The sequence below is a fragment of the Prenolepis imparis genome, unplaced genomic scaffold, assembly GCF_030444845.1.
Source record: "Prenolepis imparis isolate NDT839.2.m4 unplaced genomic scaffold, iyPreImpa1.0 SCAF_5, whole genome shotgun sequence".
In the NCBI taxonomy this organism is placed as follows: Eukaryota; Metazoa; Arthropoda; class Insecta; order Hymenoptera; family Formicidae; genus Prenolepis; species Prenolepis imparis.
Window position 1 is genome coordinate 5,696,301 of NW_028141163.1, and position 23,421 is coordinate 5,719,721.

Genomic DNA, 23,421 nt, shown 5'->3' on the forward strand with positions numbered 1-23,421 from the left:
TTAACTTATTATTAAATCATACAGAATGCACCCAGAATTGTCGTTCTATTTTGTCTCAGTAGAATTTTTGTGATGAATTTAAAACATTATTAGACCATTCTCATCACATTTTTTAACATTAATTTTTGTCAAAATTTTTTTATAAAATACTAAAATATTGAAATATATTCTTATACAATATGAATGCCTTTTCAGAAATTTTTCATTAAATTCGATTTTTCAAATTTATCAAAGAATGTGTCAAATACATTTAAAATACTGGCCCCTCGTATTAACATATGTTGTAGTTACACATTTATCATTATTAGCGAAGGCGATAGATTCATAAAATTCTTTATAATGATACAGTCTCTATATTCATTGTATTTGTGAACGTAAATATTGAACAGCTGAATTGAAAGCTCCGTTAGCGCGTAACGTCTAATCATCACGACATGAAATTTATGTTGACTAGAATATTAGAAAGCGCGTGTTACACATTTCCGCACCATATATTTCCTTATGCTATATATAATTTAATAAACTGTAATTAAAAAATCCCAAATTTAAAACAAGAAATATCTCTTCAAAATGAGAAAATTTGGCGTAAAATAATAATATTAAATTAATTTACACACAAATAGCTTCTTGATCAAACTAATTGTAAGATAAATTATATTTTTTAATTAAACGTTAGACTTTATGCAATGTTGGTCCAATAATTGAAAATGTAAGACGACACAGAAAATATTTATCTTAAATTTATATTGCAAAATGTTGAATATTTTTAGGCGGTAATAAATTAATAAATTTCTCGGCATATTACATATTGCTAATTGTAAGACACGAGGTTGTCTTGTTGTCATTTGAGTGACGTGACTCGAGAAAGTAGTGCGAGACGCTCTGTATATTGTCGAACTTATTTTCGAAACGTGATTACGACAAGTATCGAGGAATAATTTGCTGATTATTACGATTAATGATTAATCAACTTTCGAAACAGCATGTAATTGTATCGTATCTCGCGATTTATTCATTTATTTCGAATATCTCGAAACGATAAAAATTATAAATTATTATTTCGTTGCAATCTTTACGAACAATGATTATCTCTTTAACAATTCTTGGAATCAAGTATATTTCGACATTTTAATTTTTTCGTCGATATTTATAATTTTCCATTCGGATTGAGATCGCGAAGTAAGACACTAATCGCAGAATCGAATGATTAACATAACAAAAGACTACGTGATATAATTAATATATAATTCAAGAAACATAGTTTTTTGTATTTCGTATATACATATATATTTTATAACACATAAAATATTTCGACAACGAATTAACGGTGTTCGGCCTTGACAACACAGAGCTATTGTTTATATGGTATGACCTTGTTATCATTCGCTCGATGACCCTTGAGCAATAAAGTTGTGTGTGGTACGATACACTGTATATAACGTCGAATTCCTTTTCTAAACACGCGACAAGTATCGGAAAGTAATTTGGTATGATTATTATATTTAATGATTAATTAATTTTTATAAATGACATAAAACTGTATCACAACAATAGATTTTTATTAAAAGCGTATTCCGTGCTATTATTTATTCAAGTAAAAATCGAAGTAGCAGGAAAAAAAATTATAAATATTATATTAAAAATTGTAAATTATAAAATCTTTTCATAAAAATTATTTTGTAAAATTATAAAGAATTATAAAAACCACATCTTACGATTCTTGACAAAAATTTTCTCTAATAAGGCTAATAAATTATTGTTAAAGTCAAATTGTACATTTCGTCCGATGCTTTAAATTCTTCATCGATTTAAATATTGTATAATTTGTGTTATTTGGATTAAAATTGCGTAATAAAATACAAATTACAAAATCGATTAAAGTAATTAAGTTAAAGGCATTAAAAAATAATGAAAAATCTAATAATATATTAATTATTTAAATAACTTATATTAACTTTTCGCGAATATAACGCATGAATCAACGAATCCTAACGACCCTGATGACCCTGACAACTTGAAAGGAAAAAGAAAGAGACGTCGTCGGAACAATCCTGCGAGATGTGAATATTTATTATTCATATATAATATTATTCATATAGAGTTATTACATAGATTGCGTGTACGCATAGTAATTCGGTTCGTTTCTCAACATTCTCTTTTTCTCTCAAATCTTCTTGCATAACAAAAATAATTATATTTATTATAACCCGAAAAAATCTCTACGCTTGATGCGTTTGAAAAATTTCTAACAGCGAGATTATGAAAGAAGCAACTACATAGTTGTTAAATCAATTCAGATAATAATAGGTGTAATATTTCAGCGTTCGATATTTATAATTATCAGTCAGTGCAAGCTCGATCCGAGAAAAATATCGCGCGTAACATACAGGAAGGATAATAAATTTTGAGAGAGAGAGCAACCGTATAAGATATCGTACGTCTGGCTTAAAGTAGAAGCACCGGAGCCAAAATTCAAAGCAAGATTCTGCAAGGAGAGAGAGCACGTGTACGCTTTCCTTAATCCCGGAGAGTAATAAATTTCTCCCGCCGTTATCGATTATTACTCATTATTTGAAAATATTAAGAAACGTTTCACGATTCATTAGTCGCGTAAGGAGAGTGTCGTAATAGTTATCAGTTGGTTAATAACAAAGTGCATAATTCCGCGTGCGCGTGTATAATTATACTCGTGTATATATTCACACCTGGCCTTTTACCCAGTCGACTTAATAAAAAGTGCTCGACGCGCGATACCATTTATGCGACAAGTGTATACAATTATTCAACAGATTAATTATACGATATTTGCACGGGCCGGTAATAATCGGTTATTTATAATTATAATATAAATTCTTAAAAAAAAAGAGAAACAGTATAAAAAAATACTTCAGTTTTTACCCAACTCTGCATTCCTTCTCAATATTCAATACGATTATTCACTCTCTGAATCGCACATACAGAGTTACAACATTTTAATCATTGATGCAAATAGAATCACTTTCTGAATATTTCTCGTGTCACTATAATATTATTAAGATTAGACCAGTTGTCACTTTATCATCTAGTTCAAGCGATGTAGTAATCCAAGTTCCGGATATTACATCTCCAAAGAGATATCATATCTATTTCTCTTATTTTAATTTAGAGTAACATGATTTTATTTTTGTAAAACCGCGTGAAACTTGATTTTAATAAAACTCAGACCTGCCTCGTATAATTAAGCACGATATTATCGAGACCAGTCTCTCTCTCTCTCTCTCTCTCTCTCTCTCTCTCTCTCTCTCTCTCTCTCTTTTTATCTATATTGCTTAAGAAATCCACCCGCGATCATTGCGCAGGTGAACGCAGTAGAAAAATTTGTTCGCACAGACAGCGAGAGACATAATTAAAGATAACGCGTAAGATAACGCATCGGATGCGTTCAGCATTTAATGCATTTCCCCTCTCGACTAGTTAGTCTTTTTCCTCGTGTTCGAGATATAAGGAGGACGAGCTCATTATGAAACTATCGCTTCTGCGAAGCAAATAAATATCGAGGAGAAATGTGATCGATTTTATAGTTTCTTAGAGTTTCCTTTATTTGTTAGACGCGAAAGAAATCGCGTTGATGCTGAAGGTAAAGGTAATAAAAGCGGGCCTACGTGTTCGTGGGCTATGGAGACCGCCGGGTTTCGCATCCGCGTGAAGAAAGCGCGCGAGAGATCGCGAGAGGGACCGCAGAGATCCGGGATTCCTGAAAGTAACAGTCTTCCCCCCGCGATTGGTCATAACCCACGAGCCGACTTGAAGGACTGGATTGCGGCGCAGACTGGTTTAGCAAGGTTCGCCAATGATGACAAAGAAGACACGATGCTATATTCGTTCGCAAATTAGGACCGATTCCTAGGTCGAAGTCAGCAAGACTCCCTTTCGCTTTGTGAAGGGCAGCTAAAATCGTAATACGAATGAGGACCACAAACAACAAGGTCGTTCGAGATGGCAGTTAGCAGCTTAAAGATGACTAAGAGAAAGAGAGAGATGTAGGTTTTTAATGAACTTGTTTGGATATTTAAATTAGAGAAGAGAAGTAAATTAGAAAGAATTTGTAGAAAAAAATCGATAATTTCGGAATATGAATAGCCGACAACAAGGATCATCTTTTGGAATTTTTTTTAGTAATTTTTAGAGTAATATATTAGTCAAATTGTAATTAAAACTGTTATTGTTATATTTTTTTATTATATTGCAAAATGTTGCATTAATGACTCTGGGAAAAAAGTATTATATACTCCAACTTACTTACTAATTATCTATTCCAGAATTACTTGAAATAAATTGAAATAAATTGAAATAGATAATTATCATGCATCTATTTAAATATTTATATAGATATCGTTCTTTCATTTTAATAATAAATTTGTAGTGTAGTAAATATGTGTATGTTTATAATAGAATTTTGAAAATTAAATATTAAATTAATTAATACAATTAAATATTTTATTAGTTTATTGTCAGAAATTAAATCAAATATTATAAGATTATCAATTTTCAATTTAGCGACCAAAAAGAATTTAATGAAAAATGCAATAAAATCATATAGATGCATGCGTAGGTTTTATACAGCAAGAGAGTTGTATGAACGAATTAAGAATTAATAGAAAATAAATTTCTCGACGAAAATGTTTTCATTTCGCAGAAAAATTGAATTATCCAATATTCTTTAACAATATTCTTTAGCTGGCCATTCACTTGTCATCTGGCCTACGACTCTATTATTGTCCTGCGATAAACATCTCGGGAGCTGCAAGGAGTCTTTCGCTCGAGGAAATAATCCGATTGCGTCCTGAGGAGCACGTGCTCGGCAAGAATTATCACACTCCGAGCGGAGTGTCAAATTTGAACGATCGATGTGCCGGGTCGTCGGGACAAACCTGTTGCTAACGCGACGAAATTCCCAGTTACGTCGATCGAGCAGAAAAGAGAGAATACCTTGGTGCGCGCGTTTTGCTTAAATATTTGTTCGTATAATCGTTGATAAATCACACCACCTTTATCGCGGAGGAGAACATAAGCCGCGGCGGTCAAAGATAAATCAATTCTGAGCCTATCGGCACGAAGATCGAAGAAAAACCGATATGCACTTTGTCGACGACATCGAAATAATTTCTCAACCCAACACGGAGATCCAATAGCGTCATTAATACGGACGATAATCATTGTTTCAAGTGACGCACGCTCATTTCTGTTACACAGGGTCAGTTAAAACGGCTCGAATAAATTTCACGTCAAGGATAGGTTGTATCAATATAAATAATGTCTGCTCGGGCTGGTAACATGTAATTTTTCTTTTTTTTTCGAATGTATAATGCAATTTTTAGGGCCGGTTGTCCCAACTTCTTGGTAAATTTTACCCGACAGATAGTATATGTTCGTCTTTTCTTTTTTAACTTCTGAAAAGAGACGAAGATGTGCTACCTGTTGGATAAAATTTATCAAGAAGTTGGAACAACCGGTCCTTAAACGATTAAAAAATGCTACTTTTGGACGAACGAATCGTGCAGCGAAATTCTATTAGTGCAGCAAGATTTCAAAAATTGAATCATAGATAGATAATAGATTTGTCGCTCATTCTGCATTCTTTGTCATAACCGAATCAAAATGTATCATTTAATGCGATTATCAATATTTTAATTATACGAAGCATGGAATTTATATTGATAATTATAGCTTGTACTCGAATCGACATTGAACGAATTCTTAAATATGTTTTTCTTGTTATTAATTATTAGTCTACTTTTTGTTAAAAAAAAAAAAAAAGAAAAGAAAAAACATTTAAATTACAATAAACTAAAGTATCTATATAAAATAATTAATTAAAAATATAAGAATTTTTTGAGACAATTCTGATATTGACGATAAGCATTTCGCAACATATCATGTAATATGAAGCCTCTCGAATAATTTCAGAGAAAAAATTGCAGATGCCAACGCTGTCTTTCATTCTCGATTTTCATTTGCGTTGAAATAAATAATAAATCATCCGAGAGAAAGAGAGCGACAAAAAGGAGAGAGTTAATTCAGCCTTCGTTTGCACACAGAAACGTCGTGAAATATCTGTCTCTCTCGGCGCGATTACAATTAATTACGTTGATCCAAGTTAAGGCGTGTAATGCGATGTGGCACGTGTAATACGCAGGATTAATTACGTTAATAAGCGAGCCGATTGTCGGTCTGTCGATATCGCGCGGGGGTATCGCAATCGCCGACGAAGGCGAGCGATTATCGGCGTACCTACCGGCACGACATTGCAATATCGAAAAAGTGAAAAGCACGAGAAGCGAAAAAGTTAGCAAATAGCTATTCCGGCCACCCGACGACGACAAGGAACAACGACAATGACGACGGCGAGGACAGGCGCTCTTGAGAAAATGCACCAGAGAGTGAACGGACAATGTTGTTGCAACGTTGTGCGACGAGGATTGCCCGATGCAATTTTGCTGTACACTATTCCCGAGTAAAGAGACCAAAGAGTAGACAAGAGAAATTCCGTTCCAAGAAATTGCGAAGGAAATTTTATATATAAAGGCGTGCCGAAAAAATAGGTCACTTAAATTGTAGCCGACCTTTAAATTGTAGGTGCAGGATAAATGAATACTTATTACGTAATAGAAAATGTATAATATTATTACATAATAAATTCCAATCACTTGCTAAATAAAAATTGTGTCGTCGTTTTTAATTACACGCGTACGTATTTCAGATATGAGACCTTAATTTTTGAATGCTATTAGCTTGATGTAAGAAGATAATATACGTATCTGCTGGTATACAAGATCGACGTTGAAAGAAGAAATCGTTAAAATAACGATGTGATATTATGTAATGACATCGATATCGACGAATCATGCAAAAGGTTAATGATTAAAAATTATAATAGGTCATTGGCAAGCACTTATTAGTCGTCCGATGAATTGTAATGAGAGAATATATCGAAATATGATTAAAATCGCGCGTTCACATAACAATCTCTTCCTTTCTCTAGTATTTAGAAAGACATATTTCAATAGCATATATTGATGAATGAGGAGAAGGATTTGAATCGGCATAATTAATAGTACGACACAAGAGAGAAATCATGATGGGACAAAAACAGTTAAAGAGAATGGGAGTAGGAGGACTCTTCACACCGACACGAGATATTCGCATTCGCGAAATGAGAAACCGTGCAATTCTGTATAACACATGACTTAATTCTACGCAGAGACAAATCGAAACAAGAGGTTCTTTAGTCGTCTACGTGGTATAGATATCCGTCCTCTTAACGAGAATAAATGCTGATGATGCTCCTTTGGCGAATGCTTTCATCCTTCACCTTCGATATTAAAGAGAAAAACAGGAAGTCCACTCTAAATGAAGAATTTGTAATTAAAAACGTACGATAGTTCAAGGACGTTGATGGGAATTGCCAGTCGCTGAATAAATTTATTTGCAAGTATAATCTCGTCTTCTCTTTCTCTTTCTCTCTCTACGACATACAATTCTATTCTTATATTATGCATATAAGGCAAAAGGGGAGAAGCGTTATAATTATTTTCATCATTTTCGAGAAAATATTATTCGATGATCTAATGGAAATAAAATTCAGATAAAAACGTCAATGTCTTCTTTATGAATTACACGTTATTGTAAATAAAATTAATGATTCAGATCGCCTTTTCGAAGGAAATTTTTTGGAGAAAAGTGTATTCCATTTGTAAAAAAAAAGTCGTAGCCATATTTGTATGGCAATTAAATTTATATGCATTCGTTCATTTTGCACGGCGGTTTATCTCTGGGATATGTTGGTTCAGAGAAAGGAACACGAAAGCCTTAATTGGATTTTCACTTTCGTTGGATTCATCGGAGATTCGCTCTTGTAACAGAATTAACTGACGCATAAAAATGTGACGGCGCGGCTTATTATTTGTTTGTGAATTATTTTACGCTTATAAAATATATTGCGACTCTTTAATGAAACGCTCGCGTTCACGTATCGTTTTTGTATCTTCGAATGCCGTAATACAATTAAGATAAACACGTCTGATTATGGCGTATTAGAATATATACGTTTATATATAGATATAAAATTAACTGCAATCTACTGCACATTAATTACTGTACAAGTTAGTCGAGAAAACTTAGTAAAATTATATATAATAAAATTTCATTAAATAAATATTTATAGGTACTGCTTGTACGACAAGTATTATAAAAGAAAGTCATTATATATATTGACAGTTTCAAAGTTGCACGTGCAATAAGAAAATAATATTTACGCAACATTAAGCATTTACAAATAATTTTTACAGTTATGTTTGAAAGTGCGTCAGGAAATTTGAATAATAATTTAAAAAATATACTAAAAAAGATAGATTCATAAAAAAATTCTCTATGTAATATATGTGCAATATACATTTCGTGCTCTCTTCAATTAATTTTTTTAAGAGAGCGCGAAATGTTCAAGATCCTTCTTTTCAAAACAATATGTTATATCAAGACAATGTGGGTTTTTTTAATGCAATTATTGTAACAAGTAAGCCTTCTTATTTTCCGTAGGAAGAATGTGCATTCTGTCAAAAAATTATAACGTAACTTTTGTTCAGACATGAAAGACCAGGTCATAGGTCCAGATCATCGAATAATGTGTCCACGTTTCACCATGGTTTCAATTCTAGAATTAAAGTATTGGGTACGTGTATTGAAAATGACGTGATACGATAGTATATTGATAGAAAGGATCCCCTCGGACAACGATGGTGTGGACCTTTGACTAGGTATTCAGACCGCAACAAGGCCGGCCCGCGTGCACACACGTAAAGTAAAAGTGCAGCGAAATAAAATGTGAACTGTTACATCGCTCGAGGCGTCTCACCTACACGCAATTGCGTGCGCAAAACGCGCATTCATCGCGGATAAGCGCAATAAGCGATGTGCTAGATGTGCACACCGTAAATTATTTTCGCCGCGAGCCATCGTTCTGTAATATTTTGACGCAAATATTTGCATTTTTCGACGGAGAGCACGATTGGAACCGGTATAATTTTCTGGTAAAAACGACGCGCGCGGATGGATAAAAAATGTGGAAAAAGAAAATCTACCGCGTCGTGTTCCCCGCGTTACGAGTAAACACAGAGAAATCTCTCATTTTTCCCTTGATATTTTATTTCACTGAAATATACCAGTTTCTGCTCCTGCTGCAAAACAAGTCTCTCCCGAACGAGTAAGAAATAATAATAAAATGTACGAGTGCGTTAATAGAAAATATTAATACAATAATTGCATTAAACATTTTATACATTTAATTAATATATTCTTGCACAGCATATTATAAAGCTTAATGTTACGACAACTATTACTCAATTGCGCGATATATCGATTGTATATACTTTATATCTGGGCAGACATATCCAACGAATCTATAAAGAACGCGATCATCGATGAACTCTGAAAGCAGATTTTATCTAATTGTTACGAGATGACAGATTATGAATTAGAAGTATACGTCTTATATAAGTGCTTATAAAGATCGAATGACCCGTTTGAATGACCCGTTCTATAAAGCATTAATCTGCCGCATGTATCCGCGTTTATCTGGCCGATCTCAAAAATAGACTGGTGAAAACGTTGAGAGAGACTTCGATAGTTCATGACAGACTTCCTTGAGTAATTTTGAAGACACACAAAAGTAGTAGTTCTGATAGTAAGTATATATTTAAATATGCGATTTGTATTTTTACGTCGATTAAGAATTTATATGCATGAAATTTAATTTTCGATATAAAAAAAATTACGTATATAGATTCTATTAAAAAGGAAAATAAAAACATAATATTAATTCTTATCAATAATAAATAAATAAGCAATAATATTTTTTATTATAATTGAATTAATTATTCCGATTGAAATTAGAATAAACTTTGTTAAAGAGATTTTATTATATTATACGAATTGAAAATACGAAATGTAACTATCTGAGCATAATATTATCTTTATCTACTATCATTATCTTTACATAAAAAATGCGGATATTACAAATATAACTGCGATAATGTTATAAATAGTGTAAAAGTGCATAAATAGTTTATGATAATTGATGGTATATCACGCGATGGGAATGCACGCGCGCATGTTAATAGTGATCACAAGTCAATAAGAATATTTCTTGAGATAGCATTTCCGGTTAAAAGTGGTAAGAATGTAATAATAATGCACATAGCTGTATGGATGCGTTTGCATATCTCACATGCGTAGCTATGCACACGCGATATATGCATACATTGGCAGAATATTTTGCAGAATGTCTCACAGCATACGTGACTTCTTTTAGGATTCCGAGATTTCTTGCTCGCATAATCAAATTGTTTTGCGCACTCAAACTCTTGATGGATAAATATTTTCATTATTATCGCAGATTGTAGATGTTATGTATATTTGAACAATTTCCTCTCCAACTCTCATCGATTCTTCGTGTTTTGCGATATAAAATTTGCTTTTAAATCAACCCCACGACTAGTAAACACATGCTACAATATTTATTAACGTTTCAGACTATGCGCAAACAAACTGGGCTGTTCAAATTGTTTATGACAGTGGTTCCCAAATTTTATTCTTCCGTGAACTCTCTTTTTATTGTACAAAATTTTTTTTTTAATTCGATACAATTTTCGCGTGCCTATCTTTCCTTTGTTATCGATTATAAAATTCAAATTATCAGATGTTATGCTAATTATAATTATAATTTATAATTATATATATTTATTTTATTTATTTTATATATTATATATACTTATTATATGATTTATTTTAAAAATAGATATATATGCAATATTTGTATTTAAACAAAAAATATGTTTCCATATTTTTATATCTTTTCATTTTTACAGAAATATAATACCAAGCATTCTTTATGTCCTCTGTCCCGACACTCTACCAAATTTCTGTTTATACAGCTGGAGACTTTGTTTTATATCACCGCAAACGTTGATCGAGAAGGATATTCGCGTGATACCGCGGGTGTCCATAATAAATTTCGCGGATATATCAGAGATAGGTCCTGTTTCGCGTGTATCAAAGAGAGAGAGAGAAGAGAAAATATTTCTCTTTCACGCATCTTTTTTTTCGCATCGTCCTTGTTTTCGAGGAGAAAGAGACGATACCTGTTGCTGTCGAGGATTGTGATTATGGGGAAAAAAAGAGAGAGGCAAGAGAAAGAGGGATACTTTATATCCATCCACCTCGTAAAACGTAATGATTTAAGCGCGATACAGATATGATCAACACGAAATACAGAATACCGGCAAACGCACACGTCCATATAAAGGATGATCATGCCTGTGGTTGGCACCTAATTTTTTTTTAGGGCTCTTATCATATCCGCGAAAGATTTTATCGTGACGCGACCTCGTCGTTTTCATTCTTCAATAAATGAATTGTGGAAGGACAGATCTTTCGGACACTTAAAATTTCCATATTTGAAAAGTACGTATATGGTATACATGATATATAGTGTTTTCAATTTTCTACATATGTATAGTAAAGGAAATTATATAAATTTGCATGCTTGGAATTGAAGTAAACAGTTTTTAAATATTTGCGGTAAACTCTTACAAATGATATTGAACGATCGCAATAGTGCTACAATAATAGCATTACTTACTGTTAGATTCGATCTAATATCGATATAAAGTGCAGCGATCTATCTATGTTTGAATTCTCTTACAAAGTTCTCGGTGCAACACGGCTCCGGTTTCCACATATTGCGTGATCTATTATTATTGCACAATGCTTTAATTCCCATTCTAAGATCGTGCTTTTTATTTTAACACGTTCAAGAGGTTTTGAGGGGCGTAACTCCGTCATGGTCGTTGATCCCATGTTATGACATCTTATGAATCTTATTAGTCTCGATGGCTATATAGCCGTGCAATTATAACCGATTCAAATTAACATCGACGTTAAATGCATGACACGAGTATGTCTCACAAGGGACATGTCACAACTGTCCGGAACCGATTTGATTCTTCTTCAAATATGTTGTTAAATACACAAATCTAAAAGACACGTATTTTTTTATATGTGCGGATATTGAGTTTTAAGGGGTGAAACACCCCTTTAAAGAAAAACGGTATTTTTCTTTAGGATCGAATATCTGGTAAACTATAAGAGGTAGAAAAAAAAGATGCACAACAAATTTTAATGGCTTGAAGACTACTTTAAAGTTATATGAACAAAATTTTTTTATTTTTATTTCTTTTTAAATATCCCCATCACTTAATTTTTTTTTCAAAATAAAAAAATTTTGTCCATATAACTTTAAAGTACTCTTCAAGCCATTAAAATTTGTTGTACGTCTTTTTTTTCTACCTCTTATAGTTTACCAGATATCCTAAAGAAAAATACCGTTTTTCTTTAAAGGGGTGTTTCACCCCTTAAAACTCAATATCCGCACATATAAAAAAATACGTGTCTTTTAGATTTGTGTATTTAACAACATATTTGAAGAAGAATCAAATCGGTTCCGGACAGTCGTGACATGTCCCTTGTCAGTGAAATTGAGAATATTCTTAAGTGAAAAAGAAATAGAAAATTTAAAAGCGCGCTATTACGAAGTACACATATCACTTTTTCTTCGAGTTGCATGTCGATATGTCAATAAGCTACCGGGTTTTCTCTCGTGCACACACGAAAAGTAAGATTCAATCGTTTCGAGAATATAGGATATAGCTTTCTGCGAAGAGTTTGAGTACGAGATCAAGCATCGTGATACATCTGTGCAGTTTCCGCAACGGCAACGTAAAACGTTTTGTCTATTTCACAAAGAATGCATCTTTGCAGAGTCAGCTCCGCTATAAGGCGAAACTTTCCCCCACGGGTGAGCCGCTAATAATAATAGATCGTCGAGTACAATGGAGATTCGTGTGAAAGGACTGACGTCTGCGTTTGCCTTAAATGCCATATGTATTAAGCGCGGCCGATCACAAAGAAATATAGGAACGAACGTTCCTACACGTCTCGACAGCTGATGGGAAGATGACAAATGCGCTCTTCGGGAATTGCCTCGTTAACGAATTCGCGTGACTCTTATATTTCTCATTTAAATATATAGGTCATCGCAACAAGGCGAGGACAAATACGATCGTGTGCCAAAAACTCAATACCAGATAAGTGGGCATCTGTGCGTAAACAATAACAACACGCGCTTCGCATTTTATAAAATAACAATAATCAAATATATTTATATACGCGTCTTTAGAATGTAATCGAATCGGAATTTAAATTAATTGTTCGACCCATTTTCAACCAGAAAGCCGTCACACATTTACGCCAATTTTTTTTTATTTTAAACTCTAAAAAGTTCCTTCTTTTTATAATCTCATTCATTCAATGGTCATGTCATTATTTAAAAGTAAATAAATATTCTATTACATATAGTGCATATTTGTTTAATATAAAATATGAATATGTTTAGGATCGCTTACGTAAATCATTTTGCTCCGTTTTTCGATAACAAATCGAAGCAACGAGGAACAAAAGTATCTCGCGGTATTTTATTATGATCAGCTGACTACTTGTCAAATGCAAAATGATATGGAACGGAGATAGAGACAGGTTTCGCGGAGAGAAGATTCCCTCGAAAGAGGAAAGACAAGAGAAAAAAAAGAGGCTCGCATTAACTCGCTCTCGTAAAGCAGGCGCAAACATTCACCAAGATATCCGCCAAGGGGAAGGGCATCTGGTGGGGAGTCTCCGGTCTCCGGTTTATACCGAGGGGACCCTCGTCCTGACTCCCGGTTACAAGGAGAGAACGCAAAGGAGGGATACCGCGAGCGATTGCGCAACAATGTGCTCCGCCACCTGCACTCGTTTCGTTTCACAACGACTTTAACAGGCTCGACGGTGGTTGGCCGGCCGGCCGGTCTCTCGCATTACTTTCGCCAATTAAGCCTGCACAGTCGGTCGTTGTAATTTGACTTGCGAATATGAAATTCCAGGATTATTCGGGATTCCAGACCGACGACGGGGAACGTGTCGCCGGCCGCCTAACAATAAGTCGCGGTCGCATAGAAAGGCGTATATGATACGCAAAGTGCATTGGTGAAATGCATTCCCTACACGAATAGATATGCAGTCGATATCTTTTGTTGAACATGCTTTATGTTGGATATATATCCAGAGATTTCCGAATATTTATTAATACACGGAAAGAATTTTTTCTTAGAATTTACTCTGAAAATCATGGTAATCGTGGGACAATATGGTATGGAAAGAATTTTATGAGAATTTCTCTGATTAATATTTATCACAATAAAAAACAATAATATCTATCACAATAGAATATAAAATATGTTTGATTAATTTTACTATATAGTTTAGTAAAATTAATCAAACATATTTTATATTTTATTGTGATAGATATTATTTTTTATTGTGATAAATATTAATAAGAGAAATTCTTATAAAATTCTTTCCATACCATATTGTCCTACAATTACCATAATTTTCAAAATAAATTCTAAGAGAAAATTCTCTCTGTGTATTTTTTTCTTTTATCCTTAATCAAATGTATAGAATAAAAATAGAATTTATTAATTAAACAAAAAATTGAAACTAAACGCAATGTTTATTTTATGCAATATCCTTTGCAATCAATTTCTGTTTAATTTTGAAAATCTGTAAAAAAACTGCAATCTATGCCAAAGCGAGAAAACAAATATGCGCTTTTTTAGGGGCTGCGCACAATAAAAAAAATAAAGAACAGAAAATAAGAGCAAAAAACAGGAATAGGGAACAGTTATTATAAAATATGAGATATAATTTAATAATGTAAGATAGAGGAATATAGAATGGTGCTAAAATAAAGTGATGAAATTTCTCTATTCTGCGTTACTAAATTACATTTCATGTTTTATATTGAACTGTTCTCTATTTCCTGTTACTGTTTTATGTTCTCTATTCCCTTTCTTATTCCGTTTCTTATTCCTTTTATTATGCGCAGCTTCAATATTTGTATATTTTAATACACAGAAATAATCACCAGAAAGTTTTAATCATGTTCATAATATGTAAATGTACATGAACCAAAAAACGAGAATTTTTAATACTTTTATTTGCTTGGAATATATTTTTGAATTTTTTAAAGAAAATTATGTAATTCATTGTTTTAATGAAAAAAAGTTAACATATAATTTCTTAAATTTTTTAAATATATAAAGTTAACATATAATTTCTTAACTGTTTGTTCTGAATTGCGCTCAGGTTAATTTTTGGTGATTAATCTACATATACAGATATAATGTTATAAATGTATACATGCAATACACTCACCGATACGATGCGCAACAGCAGAGCTCTATAGTACAAAGCGCTGATCTATAACATATAAAAAACACAAATTATATACATAGTATACAAAGTTAATATTTTAAAAAGTCAATAATGAGCAATTAAACTTGTATTCGTATCGTAAAATATATTTAATAAAATCATAAAAATTATTAGACCTTTCAATTATATTTTAGATCTAAATTTATATAAAATATAATTTAATTTAATTTTTAAAAAGTAAGTTAAATAATTATAAATTGTATAAAAACAATATTAAAATTATATACATATATAAATAATAAAATATAATTATTAATTATTTAATTATGATAAAGTTTAATATAATAATTTTTATTATCTTTCTGTAAATTACTTTATAAATATCCATATTTATTTTATTTTTTCTCAAATTATTTTTTTTTTTTAATTTTATTTCAAATTTATTCTTAACTTATTTTTTACTTTATTTTAATAAAAATTTAAATAAATTATATATAAATTATATATGTATACATATATGTATAATTATATATTATATATATATATATATATATTTATATAAATTTGTTTTAATTATAATCTGCTTACCGCATAATTGCTCCGCCAATGCCCGATGCCTCCCCGGGCTTCCTCTTCCTCCTCCTCTTTTGTTCGTACTTGTAGCGTCTTTTTGGCACTTACACAGCACACGTTCGCGAAAATACGATCACGCGCGAATTAATTAGCAAAGTAAAATAATCGCACGACACTTTGAACGGCACTCCCGACGTTAATCGACTCTATCTTTCTCTTCCGATTTTAATCACGCGATACTTTGTGCAGAACTTCCGACATTAATCGTACGTAACTTATTTTCATACTTCGGCACTTCCGCTTTTAATTGTACGTGTATTTTATGCGCTTTTGTTAATTATACGCGACGCATATTTGAGAGAACAGCACGCGACAATTATAATTATACGAATAAGCTACGATTCGCGCGACGCACGAATAATTTACACGGAATGTCACCTGTAAAAATAATTATAGAAATTATAGTCTTTCGCGATTAATCGAATAAATTATGTAAATTATATATAAATTATATTTCGTCGAATAAATTACATCTAAATATATATAAAATATGATAAAATATAATTTTCATATAAAAAGTTGGGTGTATTATTATAAGAATTTTATTATAATTTATTTATTAAAAATTATTAAAAGTTATTAAAAATTTTGAAAAATGAAATATCCAAAATCCATCCTATGCATTATAACGAATCGTTATCGCGGATATAAACGAGTAATTATTATAATTTTACAAGTATTAAATAATGAACGAAATAGGTTATTATAATCTACTTACGACAAGGTTGCTCCGCCGTGGCCCGATGCCTCCCCGGGCCTCCTCTTTTATTCGTACTCTATATGCGGAGTCTTTATGCACTTACACAGTCATACACGCTCGCGGAAAACACGATTGATTACGACAATACACGCGCATTTATCAACAAAATAAAATAATCGCACGACAATTTAAACGACACTCCCGATCATTAACGTACGCGACTCTACGATATTTCCAATCTTAATCGCGCGATACTTTGTGCGAAACTCCCGACATTCGTATGTAACTTTTTATACGGCACTCCCGCTTTTAATTGTACGCGTATTTGATTGCGCTTCTGTTAATGATGTGCGACGCATATTTGAGAGCACAGCACGCGATAATTATAATTATAATTATACGAAACTATGACCCACGCAGCGCGAGGCACGATATTTACGCGGGATGTCGCCGAAATGATGCCAACTGTGACAAAATACGCGCCAAGTCGCCGCAGTGATGCCAACTGTCTAATTAGAAATTATCGGTCTTTCGCGATTAATCGATCATTGAAAAGATCGATTAACATAGAGCGCCTTACTCGGCGTGACAAGCGCTTCGAATAATATTTTGAACGACACTTACGACGTTAATCGTACGCGACTCTATCTGGCACTTCCGATTTTAATCGCGCGATACTTTGTGCGGAACTCTGATACGTGATTTTTCTTACGGTATTCCCGATTTTAATCGTACGCATATTTTATGCGCTTTTGTTAATTATACGCGACGCATGTTTGAGGCAATAGCACGCGACAATTATAATTATACGAATAAGCTACGATCCGCACAGCACGAATAATTTACGCGGGATGCCACCTGTAAAAATAATTATAGAGATTATAGTCTTTCACGATTAATCGTATAAATTATGTAAATTATATATAAATTATATTTCGTCGAATAAATTAGATTTAAATATATATAAAATATAATAAAATATAATTATAAAATAAAAAGTTGTGTGTATTATAATGAGAATTTTATTATAATTTATTTAAAAATTATTAAAAGTTATTAAATTATTAAGTTATTAAAAGTTTTGAAAATTAAAATATCCAAAATCCATCCTATGCATTACATTATACATTTATGTAAAATGAAACCGTTAATCGCGGAGATAAACGAGTAATTATTATAATTTCACAAGTATTAAATATTGAACGAAATAGGTTATAATATATCTACTTACGACAAGGTTGCTCCGCCGTGGCCCCGATGCCTCCCCGGGCCACCTCTTTTATTCGTACTCTATATGCGGAGTCTTTATGCACTTACACAGTCATACACGCTCGCGGAAAACACGATTAATTACGACATACACGCGCATTTATCAACAAAATAAAATAATCGCACGACAATTCGAACGACACTCCCGACCGTTAATCGTACGCGACTTTTTATACGGTACTTCCGATCTTAATCGCGCGATACTTTGTGCGACGACTCCCGACATTCGTACACGTGACTTTTCATACGGCACTTCCGCTTTTAATCGTACGCGTATTTGATGCGCTTCTGTTAATTATATGCGACGCATATTTGAGAGAACAGCACGCGATAATTACAATTATAATTATACGAAGCTACGATCCGCCCGGCGAGACGCACGAAAACGCGCGATGTCGCCGAAATGATGCCAACTGTGACAAAATATATGCGCCAAGTCGCCGCAGTGATGCCAACTGTCTAATTAGAAATTATCAGCCCTTCGCGATTAATCGATCATTGAAAAGATCGATTAACATAGAGCGCCTTACCCCATGTTCCGATATTACTGCTAGTACTGAAAATATATAATATACGTAACGTAAACTATAGCTTTTCAGTACTGGCGGTGTATATCGGAACATGCCCTTACTCGGCGTGACAAGCGTTTCGATTAATATTTTGATCGACCAATCAGAAGAAAGAAAAATACTTTTCTCTTGCTTCAGAAGAGTTTTTTTTTTTAATCGGGACACGTGTCTTTGCCCGATCAATAATCTTGTCCCGATTAAAAAAAACTGTTCTGAAACAAGAGGAAAATATTTATCTTCCTTCTGATTGATTTATCTAAATATTATTCGAAGCGTTTTTGTCACTTGTCACGCTGAGTAAGGGCCTGTTTCACCATCTCCGATTAACTCAATCGGTCGATTAAACTATATCCTTGTCTCTTTTTAAGAACGTAGCTGAAAAGAGACAAAGATATAGTTTAATCGGTCGATTGAGTTAATCGGAGATGGTGAAACCGGCCCTAAAGGTGCCTTTTCATGCTGACGCTCGACGCTCATTTTTAGCGTCAAAAGACGTCACGTGACCAAAATTGACGAATTGGTATCTTTATTTTTGGTCACGTGACGTCTTTTGACGCTAAAAATGAGCGTCGAGCGTCAGCATGAAAAGGCACCTTAAGGCGCTCTATGTTAATCGGTCTTTTCAATGATCGATTAATCGCGAAGGGCTGATAATTTCTAATTAGACAGTTGGCATCACTGCGGCGACTTGGCGCGTATTTTGTTACAGTTGGCATCATTTCTGCGACATCCCGCGTAAATTTCGTGCGTCGCGCCGAGCGGATCGTAGCTTCGTATAATTATAATTGTAATTATCGCGTGCTGTGCTCTCAAATATATGTCGCATATAATTAACAAAAGCGCATCAAATACGCGTACGATTAAAAGCGGGAGTGCCGTATATGAAAAGTCACGTACGAATGTCGGGAGTTCCGCACAAGGTATCGCGCGATTAACAACGGAAATACCGTATAAATAGTCGTGATTAATGGTCGGGAGTGTCGTTCAAATTGTCGTGTGATTATTTTATTTTGCTAATTAATGCGCGCGCGTGATCGGATTTTCGCGAGTATGTGTTGTATAAGTGCCAAAAAGACGCTACAAGTACGAACAAAAGAAGAGGAGAAAGAGGAGGCCCGGGGAGGCATCGAACACCAGCGGAATAATTATGCGGTAAGCAGATTATAATTAAAATAAATTTATATAAATAAAAATAAGTATACAATTATATATATATATAAAATTATATACTTATTTATTTATATAAATTTGTTTTAATTATATAAATAAATAAGTATATAATTATATATATAATATACATACATATATATATATATATATATATATTATATAATTATATATATAGTATATAATTATATATATATATATTATATAATTATATATATAGTATGTAATTATAATTATATACTAAGTTTTTATATTAATTTTTATGTTATAGATCAACGCTTTGTACTATAGCAGAGCTCCACTGCTGTGCATCGTATCGGTGAGTGCATTGCATGTATGCATATACATATAACATTATATCTGTATATGTACATTAATCACCAAATATTAACTAGAGCACAATTCAGAAAAAAGAGATAAGAAATTATATGTTAACTTTATATTAAAAAATTTAAGAATTATATGTTAACTTTTTTCAATAAAACAATTAATTACATAATTTTCTTTGAGAAATTAAAAAATATATGCCAAGCAAATAAAAGTATTAAAAATTCTCGTTTTTTGGTTCATGTACATTTACATATTATTCATGAACATGATAAAAACTTCCTGGCGATTATTTCTGTGTTATATATTAAAATATACAAATAATTTACTCTACATCTGCTATGCAATTCATTTCGTTTATAATTGCATATCTTGTCGATAAAATTATCGGTGCATTTAAAAAAAAAATACACTATCTTATTGCATTTTGTGACGCAAAAGAGATATATTTAACATGACAACTATTATAAAGGTTAAATACATTGGTAAGAAATTCAAATTATCTTTTTAAAATGAATTATGATTAATAGCATAAAATTGTAATTACAGAATATTTATCAAATAGTAATGTTGAAGAGTCAAACACATCTATAGAAAGAGAGATGTTAGTGAATATAAATTGTCCGATTAAGATGATACTCAATTACATAAGAAAAGTTGCACATATGACTAGTACATGTAAATAAAAATAAAATAAAATAAAAATCTTTACGATATCGATTAGTGCGAGAAGTTAATCAAATAGCGAACGCATGTCATTTTTACGTCAAATGACTCGCATTTGCTACTTGGAAACTTTCAGGTGAATTCGATTTATGCGATGAAATAAATTGTCAGTTGAAAAACGTATCTCTCTATGGACCTTGCACACGCGGAACAGATATTCTTCAACCAGATTTAACATATTTTATCATAACTTTCGAACGTAAGTAATGTATAACTATTCATCTATTATAGAAGATATTACAAGAGACATATTTTTTAGGGGATGAGAATGGACAGATGATAAATTTTACACCACTTTTAATAGGAAAGGCAGCCAAAAGGTGTTGTGATATTTTATCTAAGGTGCGAAGATCGTCACGGAAAACTTCATCAATTAAATCTACGCCTAAAAAAAATAATAACTAATTAATCTAATGAAATTAATCTTAAAAGCCAATTAATCTGCTGAAAAAATTATTTAATAGCTGTATATTTTAGTGTATATGCTTTGATATAACATTATTTAAATTTTCCTTACATTTTATAAACTGGATCTGATAAATCAATGATGTTCAATGCACACAATGTTTTTATTATGTACAATTAAATTGTGTACAAAATAGCCAAAATAGATTAATAAAATTAACAAATTTATTAAACTTAAAATATTCAGAGAAAGAGAGCTATACTGAAATGGCTATATACATTGTTATATACACGTACTTAAATCGAAATCTTTTATAATAAAGTCTCATCTATTTCCTTAATACTTTGATCTTTAATCGTAATATCATGAAATTTTCCGTGCCTTCCTATTCCGTGATGAATGAATTTCTTGGCACCTTCAACACCTTCCTCCAATATTAAATGCGATGAGTTATCTTTTTCGAATTGCAATGCTTCTTCCATTGGCTTTGCCGAAAACGCGGCAAAATGCGCCGAGGCGCGATCTGCTAGCAAAGTCTTTTGCGGGAATTTTACGAGAGAAGTTGCTAAATTCACCGCTACACCCAAAGCTGAAAGAAATCAGATACATAAACATATATACACAATATATATATAGATCGTGTATTTTTTTTTAAATGCACCGATAGTTTTATCGACAAGATGCGCAATTATAAACGAAATGAATTGTATAGCAGATGTAGAGTAAATTATTTGTAATATATTTTAATATATAAACACAGAAATAATCATCAGAAAGTTTTTATCATATTCATGAATATGTAAATGTACATGAAAAAAACAAGAATTTTAATACTTTTATTTGCTTGGCATATATTTTTTAGTTTTTGAAAGAAAATAATGTAATTCATTATCATAAATATATATAAAATCAATGTTTTTATAATTAAATAAAATAATATATCTAAAATAATGAGAACATGAAGCTGACATTTAAAATGCAAGATTTTTAATTTGCTTGATTTTAATCCATAAATCAAGGATATTTTGAAAAAAATAAGCATTTTATATTTTTTATTTTATAAACCTGCTATATGCATTTAATATATAAAAATTTTACTCTATATAGTGTCTTTCGTTCAAGTTTTCAAATAATTCTAAAGTAAGTTTAATTCATACCTGCACCACACGATGCGTATTTATGTGCAATTCCCCACTTAAATGCTTCCTCTGCAGTAGCTATTCTTCCTGTTAGTATAAGTTCCATAGCTCTGGAATATCCAATCAGAGCAGGCAAACGGACGGTACCTCCACATAAAGTTGGAACACCAAAACGTCTGTTTAAAAAGCCCACCATTGCCGTATCCTCTATAACTCTCAAGTCGCACATTAGGGCAAGTTCAAATCCTACACCGACTACATATCCATTTAAAGCTGCGACCAGTGGTTTCTTGGATAATTCAGATCTATTTGCCTGTTTTAAAGAATTAAAGAAACTTTTAATATTTTAAATCAAATAATCTATTTCATAACTTTTATCGATATAACGTGAATATACCAATGGCCCAAAATGCGGTATGTTTTCCTCACTTTCGCCATCATACTCTGCAATTTCTTTGAGATCATAACCAGCACAAAAATTGCCTCCTACTCCATATAACACTCCCACTGATGTTCCTTCGTTATTTTCAAATTCATCTAATGCTTCTGATAGTAATTGTGCAGTTGCGGTATTTAAACAATTTCTCTTCTCAGGACGATTAATACCAATCATAGTCACTTTATCCACATGATCTACCAATATTATTTTTTCTGAAATAAACGTATCATTAAACATATTTGTAATATTTCGATGTGCGTCTATTGTTTATAGTCTGTTTGTTTCAATCATTTACCTTTGTTCTTATCGAAACTTGCATCTGCATCTGGCTGCGAGGTTAGAGTTCGTCCTACATTATTTCTCAGTGTCCGAGCAAAAGAAGCTAATTTCCTCAGAGAATGCATTTTTCTTTTCTTATTTTCGCTATGGATTTTTTCTGCGATAAATACTTTTAATATAAAATGTTATTAATTTTTATAATGCTTCGAAAACAAGCACTGTCCGTAAAAACACGCTGCCGGCATGACGTTCAAACGATATATCGAATCGTCAATATATCGCTAATCGATACATCAAAATGCGAGATCGTATTTGATTTAAAATTTAAAAGGTGTGCGATATAAAAATATAGAATTTCTTTTTACTTGTATAAATTGAAAACTTGTTATTAAATATTAATAATTTTGTGTGAAGTTAACAAAGAT

The 23,421-nt window shown here is 32.2% G+C and overlaps 1 protein-coding gene and 1 long non-coding RNA gene across 3 annotated transcripts in view; both read right to left on the bottom strand.

Moving 5' to 3' along the window:
* LOC145936409 (uncharacterized) overlaps nucleotides 1–17,112 on the bottom strand; it is a 97,060-nt gene extending 79,948 nt beyond the window's left edge. For both annotated transcript variants that reach the window (XR_014425385.1, XR_014425386.1), the window contains exons 1-3: nucleotides 16,694–17,112; nucleotides 15,931–16,353; nucleotides 15,343–15,387 (exon numbers count right to left, since the gene is read on the bottom strand). This is a non-coding gene — a long non-coding RNA (uncharacterized LOC145936409). The remainder of the gene's footprint in view (nucleotides 1–15,342; nucleotides 15,388–15,930; nucleotides 16,354–16,693) is intronic.
* A 3,457-nt stretch (nucleotides 17,113–20,569) lies between these two features.
* LOC145935935 (2,3-dehydroadipyl-CoA hydratase) lies at nucleotides 20,570–23,246 on the bottom strand. The gene is made up of 4 exons (XM_083037742.1): nucleotides 23,013–23,246; nucleotides 22,676–22,929; nucleotides 22,297–22,591; nucleotides 20,570–21,728 (listed from the first exon to the last, which is right to left on the bottom strand). The coding sequence occupies exons 1-4, from the start codon at nucleotides 23,119–23,121 to the stop codon at nucleotides 21,451–21,453; spliced, it is 936 nt and encodes a 311-aa protein (XP_082893868.1). The 5' UTR covers nucleotides 23,122–23,246; the 3' UTR covers nucleotides 20,570–21,450.
* Between the last annotated feature and the right edge of the window lie 175 nt (nucleotides 23,247–23,421).

Excerpts from the sequence above, each read along its gene's own strand:
- LOC145935935 (XM_083037742.1), bottom strand. The coding sequence starts at position 23,121 with ATGCATTCTCTGAGGAAATTAGCTTCTTTTGCTCGGACACTGAGAAAT. Across the intron at positions 22,930-23,012 it reads AAGTTTCGATAAGAACAAAG|AAAAAATAATATTGGTAGAT; the intron begins GTAAATGATTGA and ends CGTTTATTTCAG. Across the intron at positions 21,729-22,296 it reads ATACGCATCGTGTGGTGCAG|CTTTGGGTGTAGCGGTGAAT; the intron begins GTATGAATTAAA and ends GATTTCTTTCAG.